The sequence below is a fragment of the Grus americana genome, chromosome 3, assembly GCF_028858705.1.
Source record: "Grus americana isolate bGruAme1 chromosome 3, bGruAme1.mat, whole genome shotgun sequence".
Classification (NCBI taxonomy): Eukaryota; Metazoa; Chordata; class Aves; order Gruiformes; family Gruidae; genus Grus; species Grus americana.
Window position 1 is genome coordinate 46,264,475 of NC_072854.1, and position 26,912 is coordinate 46,291,386.

Consider the following 26,912-nt stretch of genomic DNA (forward strand, 5'->3'; position numbering starts at 1 on the left):
TTTTTTCCCCCCAAGTCATAAACCAACTGTTCATCTTTCAAAAAACACCACCATCTGAATTTTATGTGAAAAAGGGAAAACGTTCAATTCTCAGTGTGACTGTGTAGGAAAGAGTTTCCCTCTTTTATATATAGGTTACTTAGTGAAAAGCCTCTTCAAGCTTCATAGTGCACTAGCATTTGTTCCTGCTTCAAACAGGTGCCATCCCTGCTACAACTATTACTGCTCACACTGCTGTATGTGCAAAGTTCTAACAAAAATGAGGCATTGTGTGTGGGTGATTCAGGAGCACAATAATAACAGAATGACAAATTATTCAGGCAAGTAAGTTAAGCCCACATCTTAGCGGAGGGCAATATCAGACTTGAAAATTCACTGCAGAAACCTCTATTGTAAAGCAAAATGAAGGATTACTTCCTTTAAAAAGAAAACAAAACACAAACCCCAAGATATTTCAAATGACAGATGCTGAGCACTTGTGCACCGTGTCTTGAACACTGCATAATTCTCATCCCTCATCTCTACGCGGAGACACTAAAATTTGAAAGATATGGGAAAGGCTAAGACTAATAACTAAATGCTGTATTTTTTCTTTTTTTTTTTCTTTAATCATTAAATTTACCTAAGCGTAAGGTCTCTAAAGCACTGACCTACTTTGCCTTGTCATTTTAAAAAAGTGACATAAATATACATTAATTACTTTAAGGGATATATAAAGTACCAGGAATTTTCACCTTAGCTAGAAGCTAACATTATTTAGCCTGTTTAGATTTTCTTACATGCTGTTTCTATAGTTTTTTCAAGATTAGAGATGACCTCTGAAGTGACATCTCAAAATAAAAATAAAAAAATAATTTCTTAATACATTATTATGATGATCAAAACTAATTTATTTATAAACATTCTGAGTACAAAGCAAAAAATAAATACCTGGTGTCCAGCCATTATTTGCTTCAGCACATTTTCATAACATACATCATCCATATGATTCAGCTGTTGCACCTGAAAAACAAACATCATACTTCATGTTAAATGCATTTCTATCTTTATGTATTTTCTGTTACCTATCAAGCAATTGACAGTGATCCATGAAAGAAAAATGTCATTATGCAATTAAATTTAGAATATACTGATTCCCATTCCTAACAATATCATTTTGGTATTCTTAAATTCAGAAATAGAATCTTTTGTACAGGGCACAGGATAGAAAATTTATTACGTGATTTTGTTGGTTTTGTTAATGACCAAAGAGATGTAACCCAGTCCTATTCTTTATCTGTTTCATATTAAGGAATCTTACTTCTACAGGATATTGATGAAATATCCATTTAATAAATCATCTTACCTAACATTAAGTCCTTCCATTTGGTAAAATAAAATATGTTTTTACATTGCAGATACCCAGGAAATTACTGATTGTCAGCTTCTTTGCCACAGAGCACAGAAATTTCTTCATAGTTGGGTCATACATGGGGAACAGCGGAAGTATGGTGTACAGAGTTTCCAAATATGGATAAATAAAATGTTTCAGGAAGGTTCCAAAATAAAGAGTTCATTTGAAATTAAAAGTACTCAAGCTACTGTAAAGATTTTTTTTCTATTTCTTTAATGCACCACAATAGCATGTATCTACTTGAATGCACCTCAGTATTAAGGTTGTGACAAATCAAAATAAATAAATGAAGTTCAAAGTCGGAGCAGTCATTCCATTCTTTGTTTGTGCATTCATGTTTTATAAACAACTTTTTTGGGCACAAAGAAATGTTTTACAAGAGCAAAGCATGTAAAAATTCAAAAATGGAAATCCAGTACTTGTAGTTATCTAGAATACCCAAAAGTTGAAAAACACAGCTTTAAAAAAGCTTTAGGGGAAGAAGAGAACATTCATATTTGGAATCATGCAAGTATAGTAATAAAAAGATGAGACAATATGGGCATGTGTGCAAGAGACGAGTAGCCAGTCTAATTATTCTGAAAATGAGAGGTTAGCATTCTACAAATCATCAAGGAGAAACATACATGGACAATGCATAAATACACATGTGGACAGATATATATACACACACACACATACGAACATAACTTTATGTATTCTTTGCCTTTATACCTAAAGAGGAAAACATAAACATGCAAAAGAAAAATAACTGACACTAAAGAAAAATATCTGAATTAACAGACCTCTGACTGAAGAAACCAAACTTTAGTCTTGGTCCCATATGCTCTAAGAGTTTCAACGTACAGACTTTTAAGAGCTTTCCTGGCTAACTTCTCTGCATAATAAATACACTATGCTGTCCTTGCCTTTGAAAGCTTGCCTACAGTCTGCATGTGATTCTGCAAATCACCGATCAGCTCCAACTTTTTTGGGAGGTTTTTTTGGACGAAGGATGCCAGAAAGCTGTGGCAAAGCATCTACCTAAAGTAACTAACAGCCTTCTATCTCCTTGCAACTCATCAGTGTGGATCAAGACATAGCATTGATTGCCCTTGCTGATATTCTGCAAGAACTGCTTTTGATTCTGTGGGTTCGTACATTGCTTTCCTCCTCTCATATAGACCAGAAAGATATTGATATTGGCAATAATTTGGCAGCTTTAGTATTAGTATTATCCTGAATAGAATCCTTTTTCAAAGAGGCTTAATAATTTTACATTTTGTTTGCTATAAAGTGTATTATCTTGATTGCAGAATGTATTTTACTCTGAAATCTGTAATGACTTTCTTCTGAAAATCAAAAAGAAATACTGGGTGTAGTATTTCCAAAACAATCTGCCAGGTACTCACATTTCAGACTAACTGCTACCTCCTAATATTTCTTCATCTCCTCAGGGTTTTTTTTTTAGAAAACTTAGTGGTTTTTATAATAATTTCAATTTATATAGCATTATTTGTATATATCTTTGATTTTTAAATCACAAATGCATTCTAAAGTGAGTATGAAGAAATGGAGCCTTTCCTTTTTTCTTACTATACAGTGGAAATAAACTAAATATTCAAATCAAGTATCAGGAAAAGATTAAAGAAAAGCAACAGCAAATAACAGTGAAGGTACTTGAAACAATTAATGAAGGTTAAAATATGCAAATCACGGTAAGCACCATATGGTAAACTATTCTTGTGTGTATAGACTTGAAATGGCTCCCTACAGTTGTAAAATAAGTTTCTTTCCTGCACTGCAGATGGAATGAACTACTTAAATAACCTGTTAAGAAAAGCAATGTCCATTTAAAAAAAAAAAAAGAGCAGCTATTATTGATTAAGCTATGAGATTAACTTTTAATTGAAAATGTTTTGATTTCTATTAAATTAAATCATAGCAGAATGAGATTTTCTAAAAGTTAAGCTATATAAACTTTAATTATCAGCTAGTGAGATGCATGGGAAATCTTAGGGAAAAGTGTTTGTGTTAATTGCTGAAGAATTATAACTGACATGTCAAGTGGCACTGCACTTACGATTTTTTAATAAGAATATTATACCTGACCATTGCCTTAATGCTTCCCAAAATGAGCAAGAGCACAAGGAATTAAGAAGCTTATTTAGGGACTACGTTAATAATTTTCTATCAAATGTGCACATATGATAGTTAATGGCTTAGCATACTAAGGTTTTCATCAATAACTTATACCCAACTAGTATTAATGCATGTCATGTTAATATATATCTCTCCAGATTTCATAAATGAATATTTTTCTTATAACATTCCTCATGCATCCTTACAGTCAAACAAGAGGCATCACTGCTTCTAGCAAAATGGAAAATTGAAATGAGAAAGGCAGAAGAATCAGCTGCTACAGTGACTCTGCGGTTGAGGGTGATGATTTCTCCTTCATCAAGAAAAACTTCGCAGCAAAGCAGGGGCAAGGCAAAGCTAGATACCATTGTATCCATTTACAGCAATGCCTATTTACAAGTATTGTAAACTGAAGAAATATGATTCTTAAAGCACCCTTCAATTATATATCTCTTTATACAGAATAAAATATGCTCCACGAAACACCTGTAGCATAATAAACCAGTACCTCCTACACATACATACGTGAAGCATGATCAAAACACAGAGCAGCCCTTTCTTTGGCATTCATGATTGTTTACCTTATTGGTTGTCTTAATTCCTATAAAGGTTTGCCCCAGTGGTACAGGTCGGAAACGGCCATCAAAGTAGAAGAGTCCAATGCAGGGATTGACGTGTAGAAATGTAGCAACATCAAGATAATTGGGTAATGTAGCTGAAAGGCCCAAAATCCTAATCATACTTTGTGTAGATTCAACCTATTAAAAAACAAAAAACCGGTAAATGATCCTGCAACGATCTTGTTACATGCCAAGAAATCAAGCACAGAGTTTTAAAACATCCCTTATAAAACAGTAATGTGAAAGAAGCAGTTAATACTTTCTACGAAAGGTGAACAATAGATGTGAGTTAGTGATGATCCTGTATTGAAGAAACCAGAGCACTCTGCAATTCCATCAAATCTCGCTTATTCATCTTTCTATTTTATTGTACCTTTGCCCTCCAAAAGGTTAGCAGTCATTAACTGACATGGAGGAACAATAGCAGTAAAACGGGCTTTGTTAAGAAGGGATAATCCAATTTATAGGCAAAACTAGGACAGATAATTTGGTATCATTTCTTCCTTAGTCCAAATCACACCACAATTCCGAAAAGAATGTAATTCGTGTCATTGGTCAGTCTTAGCTTTTGCTTAGACCTTTCCACAACGCTCTTAGACAATCTATTCTGGTTCTCTGTAACAGCCATCTTTTTCTATCTTTTTTTTTTTTTTTTTTTAATGGCTCAAATGTTTGCATTATATATTTTTGCAGTTGGATTATGTGGTGACCTAAGGGCTATAGTCAACCTCAACCACACAGTTTTGAGGTGTTTGAGGGTGGTTTTTTTTTGCGGGGGGAGGGGGAAGTGTTTTTTTTGTTTTTTTTTTGTTTTGTTTTGGTTTGGTTTTGGCTCGGTCCCCTGAAGCACCACCTCCTGCACTGACCTTGATGTCTGCAAGGCTGTTTCTCACATGTTTTTCCTCACTCCTATCTTAAACACTTCATAGAATCATAGAATGGTTTGGGTTGGAAGGGACCTTAAAGATCTCTCAACTGCTGCACAGTGGTTTTACCCTTTCTTAAATATGCTTTTACAGAGACGTCGCCATGGTGGCTGTGGGGCTGAGCCACCTCCGCGGTGGGCGGGCTGGAGCCGGCTGAAACTGGCTGTGTCTGGCACGAGGCAGCCCCAGTCTCTCCTCACAGAGGCCCCTGCAGCCCCCGCTGCTGCCAGCGCCTGGGCACCAGCACCCGGTAAAAAAAAAAGTTTAATTTACTTCATGCTTATACACTTTTTTTTTTTTTAAAACTTGCTGATGTATTTATCCTGTACTTTGTTCACAATCACCTGATAATAAGAACAAGAATCTGAAAGTGTAACTAAGCTCCAATCTGGTAAACATTATTTGATTTTGCTAAATTCAATAGCAAATTTTTTCAAATCTCCTAGGAGCCTGAAAGCACAACTTTGAAAATGTGCTCAGTTCCATCTGAAGGTAGGAAAGCATTTCAAGTATTTAAACAATTAAGAACTCTGCTTAATAACCATGGAAGTATGAATTTTTACAGCAATTAACTGTAAGCTGTTTGTTCAGAGTTTTCTTTCAAAATATAAACAATGCCTCGAGACGAGTTACAGTTTACCGAGACTTGCCACTTTCAAAACCTTTGTAAAAAGAAGCCATTTAACGTCACTGTTGGCCCTGGAGTTAAGGAGCTGATTGAAACCCCCGAATTACAACTCCACAGGAAAACCGCAGCAGAGAGTTAACACAAGCAAGTAATTAAAATTACTAATTGCATAGCACATTTTTAAACAAAATATTTTTTTGCATATTTTATATTATACTTTACATACATTTGTGCATGTGTATATAGTGCCTACATAATTTTTTTCAATTTATAAATCTAAAATTTACAAATTCTTTGGACAACTGGTTTTCTATTTATATCAAGCCACAAAAATCAAGTCAGAGTGCTTTAAGAAATCAGGCAATAATGTCTTTTGCTCTATAGCAACATTTTGTTAGTCTTCATAATTAAAGACTATTAAGACTCTAAATCATTCCATCAATTTCTTTAACTTCTTTCAAGGCCATCCAAACAAAAAATCTTTATTTTTTACCATCTATTTTTATATCCACTTAGGAACACAAAATATCAATAATTAATATATATTAAAAATAATCTTTATCCTAAAATACAAAATGTATCCTAACAATTGTCCCAATTATTTTATGCTCATATCAAATTCAAACTGTAAACTAAACCCCATATGTCTGCACATCATCACATACATATACAGAATTAGTTTTGTTTATTCTTTTAATTTTACATGGCAATATACAAACAGCAGTGACTAAAACTGTGCTAAACTTACAAGTTAGAAAAACAAAATTACCTGCATAGGCAACCATAACACATGATTTATTTTTGCATTTTCTCTGTGATTACAATTCAGTTTCAATTATTTATCTATTATTCATCTATCCAAGCACTGCAGAGACTTTATTTTTCATAATGGCTTTTAGAATTCTAACACATTTTTAGAACAGAGTTCTCTGCATACATTTTTCAACTACTTTTCTGACCTTCCCTTGAAGAGCAAGCGTTAATATGTTTTGCTCTCAGACACTTCTAAAGAAAAGTAAGTCTTGAAAGTGTGCCGATGCCCTTTGTAAATACAGTTCAGTCAAACATTAATATTTTTCATGTGCTGGATCACTTATTATTTGGTCCTAGAAGTCCAAATTAGAGATTATACCTTCATATACAAGACACTATGACCACATAGTCTTTTCCTGAGATTGCAGAAAAAATTACTGAAAAGACATTTTGGATGACAAAGTTTTCTGTTTACATTCCCTATCACTGGCTGGTAGTATGCAGCACTTCACTATTGGCACTCAATCTCAAACATTTTAATCTTCATATGTGTTTAGTTATCTCAGTAAAAGTATAAGCAACATTTGGAACTTACAAGGCTTTCTTTGGAAAACTGAACTGTCACAGTATTTGCACATCATGTTCTTAAAAAGCTTTACTATATTTTATTGATTTGATGTTACAGTGGAAGTAAGAAATAAAATTGCCATAACTATATTTAATTGACATCTCTAATTAGTATATCTACTTCAGAAGCATTCACGATGGCATGTGGAGAATTGACAGCATGTTCACCATACACATTCACAGAACACAGTTATCACACCATAAAATTCCACGTATACAGAAAAAATAAACAGATGATAGCTATCCAGAACCACTCAAGCATCATCTGCATTTACACTGTAAATGATAAAGAATCAGGTATGCGAAGTGCCTCTGGATTGTAAATTGATCACAGAAGGATCATTTTCTTCCTAATAGTTTTTAAGATTTGCATATCATCTCATTATATTACTGCTGCAACTTGAGAGCATAAAGAGTATGCAGAGAGATACTCTTTTATCTGACTTTTAAAGTTCTTCCTGAACTTTGCGATCTTGGCAGACTTCCCATTTCCATGTATTAAAATACCACATTCACAGAATGAATTACAATCAAGTTGGAAAGCATATCCCTGATTGTTCAACCTGAGCACAGAATTAAGTGAAGCAAACAAGTTTACATATTCTAATCTTTGAAGAACTGTCCACTGTTTAGAAATTAATCTAATATTCAGATGACCCAGGATCACTTCAACACACCCTCTACAGTCAGTCTGTATGCCCTTCAGATCTACACTAAAGATAAACAGAAAATTAGACACAAGCGTTTCTTAGTTTTTAGTCTAGATGTGCAAGAAGATGGAATTCTTAACTTAGGTTCCTGAGTTCCCTGCTCAACAGTGGTAAGAATGAAGTACTGTGTACCGGGATTCTCATTAGTTATTAGTTAGATACCACCCTTACCACAGAATGGCTCTAAGTCTCAGCCTCTCACAAGATCTATGCTTTTCCCATTATCAAAAAAAAAAAAAAAAAAAAGGAGAAAAGGGGGGAAAAAAACCTGAGGATTTCTTAGAACATTAAAAAAAAAGGAAGAAAGGATTAAAGGTGTTTCAAAATGACTAAGAAGAAAGTTTGGTAGAATGTTTCACTAGTGTTTACTTGTTTATTGATATCTTGTTTACTGTCTAATGAAAGAATTAAGAAGTTGTCAATCAGTCCACATAGGTGGTAATTTCCCAGTTTTGCAAATAAAAATGGAAAAAGCAGTAAAACTGCAAAATTGAAAGAACATAGTAAAAAGGCAATTACTAATAGTGTTTTGAAGATTCTACATAGGACGTTATCTACAACTCAAACATTCTGCACAGAATGCATTTGTTACTAGGCAACCATCTAGTTAAGTAAATTTATAAATGAGTTTTACTCTGCTTCCAATGAACCCTGAAAATACTGTGATCTCAGTCCTCCATTTAGAACATATTTAAAAATCTAGAGGTACTGAAAAATGTAACCATGCAGAAAGCACTATTCGAAGCCATATTATTTTCCCTCAGCTAAATATTAAGTATGCAATACTTTGCCTTAAGAAATGACATTTTGAATATACCTATTAAGAGATTTCTATGCCCTGCACAGTGCCATGTCAGTTTTTCTTGAATGACAGAATGCCTTTTCATGCGATGCTTACGGTTTTGTTCCCAAACTAAGAAACAAAAAGAAATATGAGCCCTTCTAGAAATCAGTTTAACTGCTTTACCATATTATGAAAGAGCATAAAATATATGACAATCACTATTACCTTTTAAATTCCATGAAATATCATGAAAATGGAAAAATGTTCACATATCAATAATAAAAAATGACACGCAGAATGACTTCTTGACATCACTTCCATGCAAAGTAATAGAAAAGCCTCTGAAGACTAATTCAAATATCTGATACATAATATTTTCCAAACAAATGGAGATTAGGTTTTATTTTAAGAAAAGTATGCTGTTTTAAAAAAGTAATTTTTACACAACTACAAGGTTGCCAGAAAAAATACAGGATAGATCTAGACTCATGTAAGGCATTAGACATACGGCTGCACACCATACTCTTCAAAAATAACATCACAGAATAGCAAGCAAACATATATTGAATTTATCACAAGCTGATGAACTGACAGATTTTAAAGAGAATGTACAATTGAAAAACAGCAATTAAAAAGGGATGCCTCTAATTGCTTTCTAAGCCTGACTATTCAATAATTTTATCCATGATATGCAGTAAATAAAAAAAAATAACTGGTGACAAGAAGAACAGGTGATTGGCAGAATTAATATAACTGATGTGTTCATCAGCCATACAGATAAATCTAGGTTGATGGTACCATTCAAGCTAAATTTCTTTTAATTTAGCTTATTCTAAAACAGGCCACAGCTGCAAAGTGAGACGGTATTCTCAGGAAACATTCTTATAGCAACAAGTGAGTCCTGCAGCAACTATAAAGAGGTTTGTCTGAGGACTTAATGAAAAAGCACCTGAATGCAAGGTCCAAAGATGATGTGTTAGCAAATTAAGTACATGTAATTCCTTAGGGGTATAAAAAGGATAGAATTGAGCAACAGGAGGAAAACACTGTACCTCTGTATATGCCACAACCAAAACTAACACAAAATTTCTATACCCTGTTTTGTTGACATACTTTAAAAATACAATTGCAAATATAAGAAAGTTCAGCAAAAAGACCCCACAACACTATAGTTGGAAACAGCAAAAATATTGTAAAGTTTTCAGTAAGCTTGTTTGGTTTATCCTGTAATAGAAGATGCTGACAAACTTGATTAGCCTATATAAGGAACATCAAAGACTAACAGCAGTCACTCAAGATGAGATATGAAGAACCAAATGAAATGCCAATGCCATTCTAGTCCCTAAAGACACAAAGGAATTACTGTGGGCTACCATTAGACACAATATATGTAGATCTAATCAGATGTTTTTAGGTCATTAATTACCACCCTTGCTTTCACCCTCGCCCCAACTGCTCAAATTTTCTTCATTAAGAATGGGATCCCAAGCACATAAAAATTCCTTATTTGGTAACAGTTAGGCATTTGGCTTTAGATGAGAAACCTCTGAACTTGTTTGCTTCCAATTTCTAGTAAGAAGGTAAAAAGAGGGAAACAAAGGGATAGAAAAAAAAAACAGGTAGAAGAGATAGTAAGGAACTAGAGATATTGAAAATACATCAAGAGCAAGGAAAGCTACATGATGGTTGAGAGAGAACGTTTCTTAAATAAGGTGTCATGAGGAAAGAAGGCTCAGAAGGGAAACATGAGAATTTCCAGGGGAAGGAGAACTCCACCACCTCATGGTCACGGTAGCCAACACTGCCTTTGATCTTCACATCCCCAACAATTCCCTCCCTTGTTGGTGAGTATGAGGTACAGCAAAGCACCTCTGCTCGTTGGGTCCTCTGTCAACTGGAGGAGGAAGTTCTTATCAATGCACTGTAGGAACCTCCCGGATTGCTTGTCCTGCTGTGTTGTCCCACCTATTATTTATATAGCAACTTTGTTGATATAATACAAAAACATAAAGCAATTGAAACTTGAAGAATAAGACTGTGATGAGAACAATGTTTGTGTGTCTAAGATGGGAGCTTCAGTTCCCCAAAATCTGAGAAATCTTTTTACTATGGATTTTCTTTTATTTAATTTATCATTCACATAGTTGAGAGAAGGTATCAAAACTCACATATCACTGAAGTATAATATTCAGTATGCTTTTTGTGGAAAAATACCCATAAGCAGCAAGGAAGTTGTCAAAATCTCTGAATAATTATGAAAAAAATAATTCAGTGTCCTTTAAAAGCAATTCAAGCTAATAAGCTTAGTAGATATTACAGAAGTGTGGAAACTTTGATTAAAAAGTTTAAGCATTTCAATTTTACATCTGCATTGTGCTCTAGACTAAAACTTTAAACATCAAAGCTATAAACTGGATTCAAAGAAGTTGTTTGATGTTATACCTACAGTATATAACAGAGCTCAAAGCAATTTTCCCACCAAAATGTTTAGCAAAGTCAATTTAAATCACTTGCAAAAACACTCTCTAAAATTTGAAAAATGCAAACATGCACGAATATGCTGTTCATTCTGTTATGAGTAAAACTGTCAGCAATTCCAATATATATGCTCCTTCCAGGTTTAAAAAAACCCCACAACTTATTCTAAAAAATGCCCTAAATTGAAATGAACATGTTAAACTCTTATAGTAAGTGGTGTGACTCAGTGTCATCTGGGGGAAAGTACAACCATAATGCAAGTATTTTGAGGTTCAAATTAGGACAGACCTACTAATGCATCAGGATATTCCTGTTTTGAGAATGAATTTGTATAGCTGTATTTGTACATATGAATGCAAATCTCAAAACATTCTTTTATGGCACAGTTGTAGGTCCAAGTAGCTAGTTGAACACTAATTCTTAAAAAGAAAAAAAAATTATTAAAAAATCCACTGTCATTTTTTCTATTTTCCACCTTCTAACCAATACAACTGTCACATACTCCAGCAAAACCAGAGATGTAGGGAAACATTAGTTGTCAAGCTTAGCAAAAGACGTGGCATAACTAGCTTGGCATAAATGGCTAAATTTGCCAAAACCTTAGGCCACAAGCTGTGAACTTTCACCTACATATGTTGAACTTTTGTTGAACATTTGCCTAGTTAAGTAAAAGATGACCCCAGAGCTGGTTCAAGCCAGAAAATAGGGAAGCCACATCCCTCAGCAGAAGCAGCAACCTTAGACATGAAAAAAAGAAACAGCCTGCCTAAAGGAGGAAAGGACTCAACAAAGAACGGGAAGACCCCAGACCCTAATATTACTATTGGTCCCAACTGTCGCATGAAGGGAGAGAGACTTTGACTGCAAGGGTGTAATTGCCCAGGGATTTCTTTGGTCAGGGTCCCACTGTGGAGGCACCCAGCTTGAGGTGTTACAAGTGCTGTACCATCCAAATAAATTATCTCATGGGATTTAGCCTGAAACTCTGCTGTGGGAAACCTAGGGTGAAGAAACTTCCTTAACAAAGAGATGCTTTTTCTATAAGACAGGATAATAAGCCCTGCAAAATGTAAAAGGCACTACATTATACATCCTGACCTGCACAGGAATAATGCCATTGTCTAATAAGCTAGTGAAGTACGATCCAGATGAAGCTATAGGTACACACCATAATTAGAGTAGCTATTGGTAATTAATTGAAAAGGCTGAAGTAGTATTCAAAGAAATTTATCACAGTTCTGTCCTAGAAGTGATATAAGAAATGACTGTTCCAGGTCAGACCAAAATCCAACTACTTCATTACACTGTCTCCCACAGTGGCCAAAAGGGATAGCACAGAAACTGGGAAAATGTCAATGATATTTGCCAGCATAGCCCCTGGTTACTACAGTCCCCAGTCTGATCTAGTGACTATTAATCTGCAATGGATTTTTCTTTGAATTGTCTAATCACTTTCCTTCCACTACAAACTAGGAAAAACTAGTCAATATTTCTGATGTCTTAAACCAGTATACAATTCAGGTAGTTGATTTCAGCAATTACTACAGTGGTATAATTGACACAAGGATATTTTAAACTGATGTTGTAATTTTTTTTTGTTTTGCTTTGTTTTTTAAGAACTGAACAATTATTCTTACCTCCTGTGTGCATTGAATGAGTATGATGTTTCTACAGATATCAATGAAAAATATGTTCTAGAACTACTTTCAGAAGGGCTGGAGAGGAGCTTAGATACAGATATCATTGAAGTCAGAAGGACAATCTCCAGGGATAGGCTGTATATCCTGGGTTTAGTTCCTGCCTCCAGGGACATTTATGAATTTGTATCAAAATGCATAAAACAGAACTATGAGCTGGGGACAGAACCAAAGAAGTGAATTAAATATTTTTTCTTTACAAAATACCATTAAAACATTATTAGATGTGATATTTTTACACTTAAAACATCTGTAAAAGTATTTTCACTAAACTCCAGTGAAATACTTCTGAAATCAGAAAATTTATGTTATCTTTTTTTAATCATCAAAGTTCCCACAATTTCATAATTAGTTAGGGATGTATGCTGCAAACTTCATAGAACTATGCTTGCAGGCTCAGATGCTGTAGTATAACATTTCAGTGTAATTTTAAAAACTAACCCTCTTATTATTTTTTCCATATTAAAAAGGTAAAACAGTTGTACAAAACATCTCCTGTTTCTTTGTCCCCAAGCTCTCTGGAGCCTTGCAATTCAAAATATTTTTGTCTGGAATTTCTACTGCATAATTCTAAATATTTCTACAAGTAGTTTTGTTTTCTGTTTAACTGTGGGGTTTTTTGTGTACTTTTATACTGTAAATTTTTCCTCTCTTCAACTTCCTTCTTGTAAAGATTCATAGTGGCCTCCAGTACTGCTGTTCTTATCAACTTAGAATAAATAAGGTCTTCAGAAAGGTGGTGAGATAGTTAATTTCAAAATTTGTGTATTGTTTTTCTTCCCAAATGTTGCACTTAAGGAAGGGTTAAAATGAGTCGCTTCAATTCCAGATGAATTAAACTCCAACTTGCTAGGTAAAACAAACCTTGAAATCCTAGAAGATTAAAGCACCCTAGAGAGCTATTTTTTAAAAATGAGTGCTGAAGCAAGATAATGCTACATTACAATAAATGCACTAAGGGTAGGATTCAGTACCCGAGACATAATTGCCTCAGATTTTATATTCCTTAAGTTACCTGCACAGGCTTGACAGACACAAAAGGAAATCTATGGGAGATTTGTATCCGAATGAAACAGAAGCAGGATGCCAAGTTGCATAATGCAGGGCAGATAAAATGGCTCTAGACATCTATTCCAGACATTGAAGACTACCTTACAAGTCTCACAAAATTTCACATTAAAAAATGAATGAGTCTTGCAATCTGACATGAAGTCAGTGACCATCATGGTCACTGCTAAAAGCTGAGAGGCTTTATTTTAAAGATGTCTAAGGAAAACAAGGTATTCAGATCCATTTAAGACAGAAAATACAATATCTAACAGGTTAAGCTTTAGTGCCCTTGAGGTAGTCTAAACTTTACAAAGCGCTACTCACCATTAAAAAAAAAAAATCTTTCCAAGTTTAGCTTCTTCTAAGGAATTATTACTTATGTTGTTCTTTATACAGGAACTTTACACTTTCTGTACTAGATTATAGCAGACATCCATTTTATTCTGTTCTTAGAGGAGCTGGAATCAGATGATTCAGAGACCCTTAACAAGGTTAATGTAGCCTTACCAAGAAAAAAAGCATCTTGAAAGCTAAAAGGCTTTAAACATTTAACGTGCTACAAAGAGAGCTGTAACAATACCAATTGTGTTTATTTTTGTTACAGATTATTTGTATTGACATACTTTGGCTCTGCATGACAAAAAAAAAAATGGCATTTTATCCACTCCTTACCATTATTTATTTATCCTCATTCCATCCTTTTTATTCATCCCTAAATTCCACATTTTATTTTTCTTGTAACTGTGTATCTCACCATTGAGACCAATCTTATTTATTGCCTAACTCTGAATCCTTCTTTTGGACAAGATTTAAGAAAAAATCCCATACATTCACCCATTTCTCCTTTTGCCATTTCAAATCTTGGTATTTAGAAAGTACCACTAAAGCATGGGGAAAAAAAAGGACCAGTTATGATAAAATTACACAGTACTTTTCTAGCAGTGCTGAAAGTTTTACCTAGATTGAAGACACTACTCTTAATTAAAAAAATTTTTCTCCTAGGAAAACTGCTAATTAAAAATCAGCATTCCTGGTAAGAAAATAATTTCAATTTTGGTTACATTAAAACATTAACCTGATTATTATTTGTTTAAAAATGTTCAATTTTGCTGTTATTTGCACGGTAAGTAAATTAATATTAAGTATATAAATCATAAATAAATAGCTCTGTAATAAATTATGCATCCTAGGAATCTGATAGTGGATATAATACAGAAGAGAAGGTAGAAGACAAGAATTTATCTTCATTCTTAGTACAGAATAGCTATAAAATAAATTGTAAGCTGCCAATTGATTTCATTGTCTAAGCATTTCTTCTTTTACACTGAAATCTAGCTATTCTTGACCAAAATAAAATTCTTTTGAAGATTTTTTTGCTCTTACCTGACGTAAAGTACGTGCTACTATACTTTCAAGTACTGGTCCTCTGTCTTCATGCAACAGGTGAACTTCATCGAGAATCAAGAGTTTTACCAGCTGAGAGAGGGCTACATCACCAACACTTTTTCTTGTAACTACATCCCATTTCTCTGGAGTAGTCACAAGCATCTAGAAAAGCAGAAAAAAGAAATATTAACATATATTAAAAAAAAAAAATCCAGATTCAAATTTACAAAAAACCAGTACTCTAATATTCAGCAGAGTAAATGTAATGTTGAACTTAAAGCTATCTTAAGTTTTACCTACTTTATATATGAGACAGAGTTTGCTGCATCTACTTGTGTTGGATGGCGATTAGTAGGATTCAGTATGGAAAACCACATGGAAATATCAAATAATAACTTCAAGCTACTGTGCATCATTTGTATACATTTTCCACATTAAAACAATTAAGCAGCTATCCAGAATCATCGTCTTTTACATAATCTTGTGAGTCATTTAATGTACGTGTCCCACTAAAAATTATCTGTGATAAAATATTTCTAACCTTCACGACAGCCCAGTAAACACCTAAGACCCCTCTTATACCTAAGCTTGAGCTGATTACTGAAGACAGGAGTGACATTTGCTTTTCTCCAGTCTTTGGTCACTTGTCTCAGTTACCATGATCGATCAAAGATTACCGAAAGTGACATTGCAATGACATCATCCAGCTCCCTCTGCACTCATGGATGCATCCCATCAGAGTCCACGGACATATGTATGCCCAGTTTGCTTAAGTATTCCCTGGCCTGATCCTCTTCCACCAAGCATACGCTTTCCTTGCTCCAGACTTTCCCCCAGTCACTGGGACCTGGGATTCGTGAAGGCTGGTCTTGTTAGTAAAGACTGAGGCAAAGGAGTCATTCAGCACCTCAGCCTTTTCCATGTCCTGTGTAACCAGGTCCCCTGTCTCATTAAGCAATGGGCCCACATTTTCCTTAGTCTTCCTTTTGTTGCCTATCTTGTCTTTGACATCCCTGACCACATTCAATTCCATTTGGACTTCAGTTTTCCTAACTTCATCCCTGGATGCTCAGACAATGTCTCTGTATTCCTCCCAGGTTACATGTCCTTGCTTCCACCCTCTATACGCTTCTTTTTTGTGTTTGAGTTTTGCCAGGATCAACTTGTTCATCCATGCAGGCCTCCCGGCGTTTTTGCCTGACTTCTTATTTGTTGGCATGGACCACTCTTGAGCTTGGAAGAGGTAATGCTTGAACACTAACCAGATTTCTTGGGCCTCTCTTCCCTCCAGGGCCTTGTCCCATTGGACTTTTCCAAGCAGATCTCTGAAGAGGCCAAAGCCTGGTCTCCTGAAGGCCAGGGTTGTGAGCCTGCTTTTTGCCTTGTTCCTTCCCCTCAGGATCCTGAACTCCACCATCTCATGGTCACTGCAGCCAAGGCTGCCTTTGATCTTCACATCCCCAGTGAGTCCTTCCTTGTTGGTGAGTATGAGGTACAGCAAAGTACCTCTCCCTGTTGGCTCCTCTATCACCTGGAGGAGGAAGTTCTCATCAATGCACTCCAGGAACCTCCTGGATTGCTTACATACTGCTATGTTTCTTTCAAAATATTAGTAAAAAATGCATCTCACAAAACACATGCATTTATGAATATTTTTTTCTTCACTTGATCTCCACAAGATATACCCTGATATTTATTCTCCTCAGAGAATTATTTTTCCCTGCACAGCCTCACAATATTGTTCCAGTCCAATTGTTTTACCATCAGAATATATCAGTCTTTACTAATTACGAAGAATTACTCCTGAAGAGACTTTGTGATATTACAGAAAAAGATGTTCCTGTCCTGCAATATTTAAAACTTAACACATGAAAGACTCACTGAGTCACTAATATATCACTGAGAGAGCAGTGGGGGGTGTGTGTGTGGTGTTTCTATGTTTTGTTAAAATATTAATGGGTGCATTTTGTTAGCAAATACAGACTTTTCAAATGCTTGTACTCCTACAAAATAGTACGTGTAAAAATGTATGACCATAATTTATGAACTGAATTGTAACACTACTACAGATGCAACTGTTATCACTTTAAAATGAGCCATGTCAACCACATAAAATTAGCAGCTGTACTTCCACAGAACATTAATTAGCAAACAGTGAGGAAATATATTTAGCAATGCATATTAAGACTTTAAGGTGTGAAATTCTACAAATGCAAGCTACTTAGCTAATTTGCTAAATCTAAATTGGCAAGGTTCACATCGCAGGTTTTTTTTTTTTTTAACGTCAGTCATGTTATCAGGATATATATTTAAAATGGTATCATTAATTCTTCTGTTTCTGAGTGATGACTAAATATTCATCATAATGATTTTTTTACTTTGATCTTATTTTAAAACAGCAATGTTACTCAAAGTAATGACCTGAATTAAAAGCTGTACTTGATATACTGTCTCATTTAGTAAGACCAGAGATCTCCAGAGAATGTCTTGCCAGAACATATGATTGGTTCTTATATTTATTTTGCAGATAGAAATTACAGCTGAGAAAAAAAAAAAATCCTTAAAAAACCCCCAAACAAATCAGCATTGTAGTTTCAAACCATAAATTGAATGCACATATATAAAGTGCTAATTAAAAATATCAGCTAAAAGAAAATGTTGACTATCAGCAAATGTTAACAAAGCTACAGATTATTTTTTCAATTAAAATAATAAACAAAACAGTATTATGAGCCATCTCATAATTAGTTTTAAACGCGCTAGTGGCATTTCTTTTCATAATTAATTTTCAGAGACAACGTATTTTATTCACAAAGTTATAAACTCAAAACTCTGATTCAGCAAAAGGATTCTGCTTTCTGTTTGGGGGCAAGGGAAGGACACAGTAACCAAGTCTTGAAACATCTTTTTAATATTTTCTTTTTTCACTTTTACTTGAGTTATCAGCACACTGAGAATCATGTTCATTTATATTGCTATTTCACCACTTCACCTCTTTCAGTATTGAAATAGCTAGAAAATAAAGTGTCACATTTGCTTAATGAACTGCAACTCATGCAAGACATTTCAATCTGGTTTTTGTATTAGGGTATGGCTGAATAGAAATGGGTTAACTGTCAATATTTTTGCTGTCAACTTAAATTTCTCTCCGCACATACAATTCTCTTTTTTCAACCCTTTTTGGATTATCATTAGTAACTATTCCACACCAACGTTTTCTACTAGTGAAATCATGGGCTTATCACAAAGTCTTCTGTCTTATGTGAGGACTGCTGCTCAATTTCACTTTTACACCAAAAAAGATAACAGTTTAAAAAAAAATAAAAATCTTTCAACACAAAATGTTTTCATTTAACTTTGGGGTAATTTAACATATTCCTACATTACATAATATTCAGGTAAGAAAAAAGTCTAATCACCCTGAAAAATGAAGTCAAAAAGGACACTAGCTGGTAATTGCAATGTCAACTAACAAAATTTTGAGTGATTGCGAAAATGCATTTTTCTGTAACTGCATGATTTGCTAACTATTTTTGTCAGTTTCTCTTCTGTCCCCTTAGAAGCCAGACTTCATGGTAAGAGGAAGTTACATTTTCACCATAGTTTCAGAAGATCAGCATGTTGAAAAATGCTGAGGGGTGGTGGTGTTTAGGGTTTTTCTTAGTCTGAAAAGGCTTATGGTCTCACTGAAATCAAATTATCTTCCATTAATTTCTTAGTGTCCAACATTAATTTCTAGCAGTTGGCACAGCCTGCAGGTTTACCTTTTCAATAGCTTACTTGCAATCCTTTGAATTTTTTTTCTGCTTTAAGTTCTGCCAAACACATCTTGCACATGACTAGTATCTGATTTCTGCTTGAATAATGTGTGCATACACTCTGAGGCCAGTAAAACTATGGTAATCCCCTCAAATTCACACTCCCACAGGTCCAATCCACATATGAAAATATTTCAGAACAAACTACAGAAAATATTTAGTTATAATGTCTCATACTACAAAATTCACTGCTTTTAAGTTCTTCAAGACCATTTTTGAGAACAGTTTTCCTCTCTTTAGCCACTTCAGCATCCAAGTATGTCTGCCACTTACCTGACCTTTTGTCCCTTTCATACATACAACAGTAAATCAAAACTCAGACACTCCCCCCACCCCCCCCAACTTCCTAATTACTATGATTTCCAGGAAACAATTAGAAAAGACTAGGTTATTCTTCCTATCTGCCAGATTCTGTCAAACCAAGTATAAAGTTGACTCGGATCTCAGGTTAAACATCAACTGGGATGATAGGAGAAAGGGACTGGTGTTCCATTTTTGTTTTAGATAACATACCATTCTCATTACAAAAAACAGGGAGAACAGTTGGTTGTGAATCATCAGGTTAGGAAATTAAATTCTCCCTGCCCCGTTATCTTAAAAGTGGATTCTCAAAATAGTCTACCTTACATCTGTTCATACCTTTCTGGAAGGTAAGGCATCGTTAGTAAAGCAGGCATGCATGGCAAATTTTAAACATGTTCTCATTATAGGTTTTTATCAGACCTGATAACCTAAATTTTGGGACTGGCAACGGGTTTATGTAAGTTTGCATATTGTGACTAAGTAAACACCCTACAAGCCAAACCATACCTTTGACAATTTCTCTTCAAATGAACTTTTATAAGTTTTTATTCCTGATGTACATGATAAACAGAATTCAACCATTATTTAAATACTTTTGAATGAATTGATGACATGATTACAAAGGAAAGACATTGTTAAATTTCCCATAGCAGAGATTTTATGGACATTCCTGAGACTAAAAATGAAACATTTCCAACAAACAGCAGGAACAGAAGATTGAAAACTAGTCTGCTGTAATCAGCCCCATTCAGAAAGTAGATCTTGTTGCCAGTGAGCGGTTCAATAACATAATTTCTTACAAAACTAATATGATTAAAGGCTTTTGCAGAACTACAAAACTGGTATCAACCATTAGTCCAAATAAAGAATTACCAATCTTACAGGCACTAGAATTAGCCAGTAAGCAATCCCAGGGGACTAACCTGAATTAATGAATTAAAAGCTCTGAAGAGAAAAGTAACAAAGATGGCAAAAGGTGTACAAAATTCTGAAATACCAAAACAGAGGATGCACAAAACAAAATCTTTTGAGAAAACTTCTTACAACTGCACAAATAGAGCAGTTGCTCCACCTCCCAAACACTTTACTCAGCTTAGCTTAGCATTCACTTCCATGTTTTAATTTTCCTTCTACTGTGTTCACAAATGAGTTATGAGCAGTAATTCTTTATGCAGAATGTTTGCCAGAATCATGGTAACTTAAAATGTTTGATTTTTTTTATTTTTAATTTTTTAGTAGCCTTGTGCAAACATTAGGCCAAGAACTGTTAGAGATGCTAAGCTGGTGTGCAATTGCATGTATAAGTTTTCATAGAAGGTGGGGAAAACCCCACCTTTTGGGAATTTTTCAGAGAAGCAGCAAATACTTCCTGTGGGGAGTAACAACCACTATCAATTGGTGGTCAATTTTAACATTTAGCCATGACCATTACTTAAAAGAACCAACCACAGCAACAGACTTCATTCTTATCTAGACAGATAAGTACTCTGCTACGGTACAGAAAATTTTTCTACTACCACATACCTCTTACACACCATAGATTCCATAAAATCATCATCCTATAGGGCTATAAGAACCTTCTACACAGGTTCTTATACTGACTGATAAATGCAGTGTGCAAGTCCTCTCTAGTAAGGCATTATATTAATAGTCTGTATCATTTGTTTACCCACATGCCCTGTGCATGAGCGCATATTATTTTAATATATAGTTACGTAGCTCTCTATAACATAGAAGGTAGAAAAGTACCTTGTACTTAGACTGGATAGTGTTGATATTCTGAGTATCAGCATTGCTCCAGAAATAAGCCCGCACACTGCCATACTGTGAGCAGAGTAGTAGTAGTACGAACTAACGTGTAGTTTCAACATCTTTCCTTAACATAGGATGTAAATATGGATGCCCTTATTATATCAGAATTGTGAAAATACATACAATGGTACACACACATACTTTCAAACATTTGATGGGCATTAATATCTATCTTTCTAGGAAGAAACGGTAGAATAAGCTCAAGATTATAATGAACAAATCCAGAGGCCTCACATGAGGAAAATATCGTGGATGTCAAATGATCACAATAACAAAGCTTGTTTGTTACAGGAAGTTTCCAAACTGAAATCATCTTCCCAAAGCTGGATCAAGATCCACAAACATTTCATATTTAACTTACTATATGAAAGTACTACTTCTTCTTTGCTTTCAAATCATTAGAATAGCTGCTAAATAAACAGCAAGTACTCCATTTACATTATCTTTCTCTGTGAAGTTCACAATATTGCTTCTCAAAGCATTGATTAAATCAATACACATTTCCACTGTAATTTCATTCTTTATTTACTTTACCCTCTTAACAGCCATTTCTTTTTCATTTTGCATTAACATTTCTTTGTACCTTTCCCACTTTCTATTAAGTAACTCTTTTACTATTTCACTATCCTTAGGAAAGGAAAAAACAAGCCAAATCTTATTATAAAAACCACCTTGATGCCTGTGGCTATGTGAGCATCTGTCCTCTAAAGGCTACCTCCGTGCTGCTCCTGTGCAAGGACCAATGATGCTGGAGATACTCGTTTTGTTGTTAGCATAAAAAAAGTCTGATTGAAGATATCACAGCCAGAACTAAGGAGAGGTTGAAGAGACTGAAACAGCTGAAATACAACCTGGAAATAACTGAAATAGATATCCTCCATTGGAAAATGCATGTTAGGCATTTCAGAAATTTGCCTTTTAACAAGATAAAACAATGACCAGCTACGACTAGAAATTATTTCATTACTTGCAAATTAAAAAGAATTCTTTTACTGAAATTAAATGTGATAAAATAAAGCATCATTACAAATATGGGAAATCACTAAACTTACAAAAGTCACAGCCAGCACTCCTCATTTTCTGACAGCTTTTTGGCAAAGGGGCATGGGCAAACTACACAGTTTATTCATGCTATAACTATTTATCTTGGTGCTTTGTTCTGGCACTGCAAGAGCTTTACTTGGGCAGAAATGGAGACACAGAAAACTGCACACAACTACACACATCCACCCAGAGCTTCCTCTCATTGGAATGCAGCATATTCTGCAATTCTATAGGGAGAGCTGCTATGCCGGGGCTTTGTACAGTTTGGAAATATTTCCCTTCTAATCAGTGATGCTTTGGAGCTTCTCACAAATTTTAATATTAGATACCCGATATCACACCTCATGAGGGAAACTTTACCACTTTCGCACTCTCTGAGGTAAACCTTCATCAAAACATGTTACAAGAGCAGCAGCCTGCAAGTCACTTTCATAATGCTGTTTTTATTCCTCTTTTTATTGCATCTTCCTCTGTATGATTTATTCAAGCATTTCACAAAACCTCATGTGAGCTGGAGCTCAGGCAGGCAGTGGAATAAACATATAGAAAGTAAAACAGAGGGCAGCAATTCAAAACAAGAATTTAAGGTAGGAAGGTAGGAAGTAATAAATAATGAATACAAATATTTAGTTTTTCATACATAAGAGGCAATCATCTGATGATGTGTTTTACACAGTTAAAACAGAATTATGTCTCCAGTAAAGCAGATTCCTTACAATACAAATATACGCAGATGAGCAGTATGCCCATTTGGGTGAACAGATGATGTTATACCAAATCTTAACATGTATTTGTAGTCTAAAGTAATGGCAATACAGGATCACATACACACACACACATATAAAGAAAAGTATCTTAGAAACATTCAGTAATAAGACTATACTTACAAAAATTATCTACATAAAAGACTGAGTTTTTCATGTTAGAAAGACTATACATTATATTAATGTATATTAGCAGCAATTAGTAAGCCACCAAAGCTAACACCAATAATCAATCAACAATAGATCTAGAAATCAACAAGGGAACCACAAAAATTGTAACAGCTGCCACTCAGAACTCATTAAAATGGCAAATGATTTTTTAACTGAAGAAATGTAATTTTGTTCAGCATGTTTTATTCTATAACTTAATCCTAGGAACTTGTATAATTAGAGATGATTTAGTTCCTTTACAGAACCCAGCTAGTCCACCTAATGAAAAGGCAAATGATTCACAATATATCAGCACACCTCCTCAGCAGAGCAAGATCCTTCTGACACATCTCACATGTATTGTTGAACTGATTTTTTCAATATTATCTGTTATATAATCAGTTTCGCAGTTACGATTAACAGATGTCAGCTCGTACGTTAAGATAAAAAATTTTATGCTTTCAGCACAGTCCTGGATGTCCCAGTGATTACCAAATTAATTTATAAGCTCCAACACTACTTTTAAACCTCAATAAAATGGACTCTGACAGAGTCAAAATAAACTGGAATCAAACCCAGTACAAACAGCCAGGCTGTTGAATCGGATAGAAGAAATGCTTTTTGTTGCTGCTGTGAAAGCATTGAAGGTTTTTCTATTCTTACTAAAACAATATAAAGCTTTACATGTGGAGTAGCTACATTAATCTGAGGAGAAACTATGGAAAACAATATACATTAGGATCACAATAGCTGTACCGAGAAGTAATATGGTAAGAGCACCTGCTCTCTGTATTTTTTTTCTAGGAAAAAACAGTCTATTTAGAGTCAGCACAAACCTTATTTTAACAAGCACAGTGAGGAAGAACAGCTTGCATGCTTTGTGAAATTTAGCTCTTACATTGTAAAATATATAATTAGCCACTCAGCCTTCAAGTTTAAATAATGATCTAAATGTTTTAAAGGAGTTTGATCCAAAACATTACTCTCTTTTCCTCTTCGCTGTTAATCGGCTCACTAATTATAGTTATCCTAACCTCTGATATACTACTGTCAGCTCTGATTGATGCCAATAGCTCCCTTAATCAGATCTGACAACTTTCAGCAAGAACCTGTCTCTTGAGACACTGCATCCAGCCTGCTTGTTTTCAAGTCTTCACAGTGTTATTTTGCATTTTCTTCTCCCCCAGCCCCTTTTTCATATAAAATAGAGATACAGCAGAATAACAAAACATGAATGTAGAGTATATTTGTGTATGTTTTTAAACATAATTATAGCAATATTTGGGCTAAAGTTGATAGTTTATTTACAATAAACTATCTTGTTTGATAAGAATTTACAAGGAAAAACTAAGTACAAGAACATTTTTCTGAAATACACTAACATTTCTGAGAAACACAATATTGTTGCTTGGTTGGTGGTTTGTTTCTTTGTTCCTTTTTCTTTTTTCTCTCAAAGCTGCATCAAAAAGGGTTTCAAAGTTATTCCTCCGCTGTTCTACAGGGAAACTTTAGGCTTGGGTTGTACAACTTTAGGAGACAAAGATAAAAGATTACTGTTTTTCCAATGTATTTATACTGGGACACTTTTAAGGCTCGTCACAATGGTCCTGCATCTCATTATTTATTTCTCTAAAAGTGAGGAACTGTTCTTCAAGCAGCAGTTGCCCTTGATCAGTTTTTTCCCCTGTTCTGTTCCTGTAAGACATGGATTAACCCAATATTATGTGAAAAAAGACCAGATTGCGATGGTGACATTTTGTTCCAAATATCCTTTTTAATACACCTTTACTCAAAGGTTTTATTTTCTTTCACAGGTTTGTACGTAAGCAGAGGCAAGTCATGTTTCTTTTTGTCTCAAACTGGTTTTTTTGAGAATCAATGCAAATCACTGACTCAGAGGCATACTAAGTGTAAGCTGAAGAAAGGTTTCGTGGTTTGGCCGAGATGCTGATGTTGAACAGATATTGCATTAAGAGTTAATTTCATGACACCTGTTCATAAAACGACGACCCAAATATCAATTCATTTGCTATCATGCAAACGCAATTTCATGAAATTTGCTTTCAAGCCTACACTACAGAGAAAATTATGTATGCTAATATTAACGATAACCAGTGCGGAAGGTGATTGCAACAGACCTACAGTATGACTGTCAGATTTATAATCTCCAGTTACGTTAACTAAAAACCAGCACACACTTTAGATTTCAGCAGGATCCTTTAAGCACTCAGAGGAAATACCAACAGATTGCTGTTGTAATGAAAGGATCAAATCAAATGGAGTTCCAGAGGAGTCTATCCATCTCTATACTACTGCATCTTTTCAGGAGTAATCCTAACGATGGACTAAAGATTATACTTACTAAACTTTCAATTGATATTATGCTGCACAGAACTGTAAATGCACTGGAGGGTGGAGCAAGAATTTAAAATTGCCTTATTAAGTTGAAGAACAGATGTATTAATGGATGAAAGTCAGTAATACAACTTTAAGATTCTACACCAAGGATGAGATTCATCTTGCCTATCTTACCTGTGAATTTAGAAATCCACCATGTAAACTAGTTGTCTAGGTTTCCTCTAGCTAGTTCATTTCATCCGTCTTGGTATGAATGGGCCTTAGGAGTTTTTTCTCTATAGTGTTCTCCCTACAAGTCTGCACAACCAGTTTAGACTAGTTGCCTGAATTTCACACGGCTAAAGCCAAAATAGACTAATCTGACCCTTAGGAATAATTATCTCAACAAATGCAGAATGTAACACAACTGACAAGACAGTAGTTGGACAGGGAAAAGAGAGCAGATCAGTCCACACAGGAACTAAAAATGCTATGCTGTTGCAAAAAATGAAACCTTGGAATGGAAATGCTATTATTTGGACATGCTAAATAAACCTTCCCCTCTGCTCAGCAGCAGTATGACCTTGTGGCAATACATTATGTTTTGGGCAACTTAATTCAAGAAGTGCAAACCAACTGAGAGTCCAGAAGTGAAAAATGAGAATGACTAAACATAAATGAAGCATGACCTTTAAGAAAAGTTTAAATGAATTGATGCTTAGGCTAAATAAACATGACTGAACAGAGATAACTACAACTACAAGAGTCTTCAAAAAGCAATCAGAAGTCGCTGGGGAAGAAAGGCGTTCAGATAAGGAAGGTGGTAATAAAATTTGAGTAGGATTTATGTTGAAAATAAATTTCTGCTAAAAATAATAGTTTAAAATAAATCTTCTAACAGTGAAGACAGATAACCCCTGAAGGAGATTCACCAGGAAGTTCAGGAAAGCTCCATGATCAGGGTGTTGTAAGATCAAATTAGACCAATATTTATCAATACTGAAATATATGTATTACATCTATTTTCACAGAAGGACAAATTAGATTAATTTTCATACTGTTTTGTACAGTTTTAAGATCAGCTTAGTATACATAACTGCACTTAATGTTGTCTTCATACCAATATAAATGTCCTCAAAAATTCAATTTAAAAACTTTCAAATTTCAATTCTAAACAAATATATAACATATATCCTAAGTAATACACTCTAATTATACTCTATATTAATATTTTAATATGCTAATATATATACTACTAATACTATATGCTATAATATACACTGTTATATATTCTATGCTAATAAAATACTTTTATTATACTAACAATACTTTATACCAATGTTACATATACTCTAATTCTATTGTAAATTCAAGTATATTTCAATATAGTTATTGCATGTAAAGTGGTTCTTCAGTATCAAAGATTCTTTAAAACAATCTGTAACAGTATAGAAAAAGCTGTACTTTTAAATACAGTCAAATTTAGCAAGTTTATCTGAAATATTTGTAAG

General features: G+C 34.5%; 1 protein-coding gene across 2 annotated transcripts in view; it reads right to left on the reverse strand.

Moving 5' to 3' along the window:
* Window positions 1-26,912, reverse strand: part of ASCC3 (activating signal cointegrator 1 complex subunit 3) — a 276,779-nt gene that overhangs the window by 160,332 nt on the left and 89,535 nt on the right. For both annotated transcript variants that reach the window (XM_054820094.1, XM_054820095.1), the window contains exons 11-13: window positions 15,171-15,335; window positions 4,096-4,272; window positions 931-1,002 (exon numbers count right to left, since the gene is read on the reverse strand). In XM_054820094.1, coding sequence (XP_054676069.1) covers window positions 931-1,002; window positions 4,096-4,272; window positions 15,171-15,335 — 414 coding nt within the window. The remainder of the gene's footprint in view (window positions 1-930; window positions 1,003-4,095; window positions 4,273-15,170; window positions 15,336-26,912) is intronic.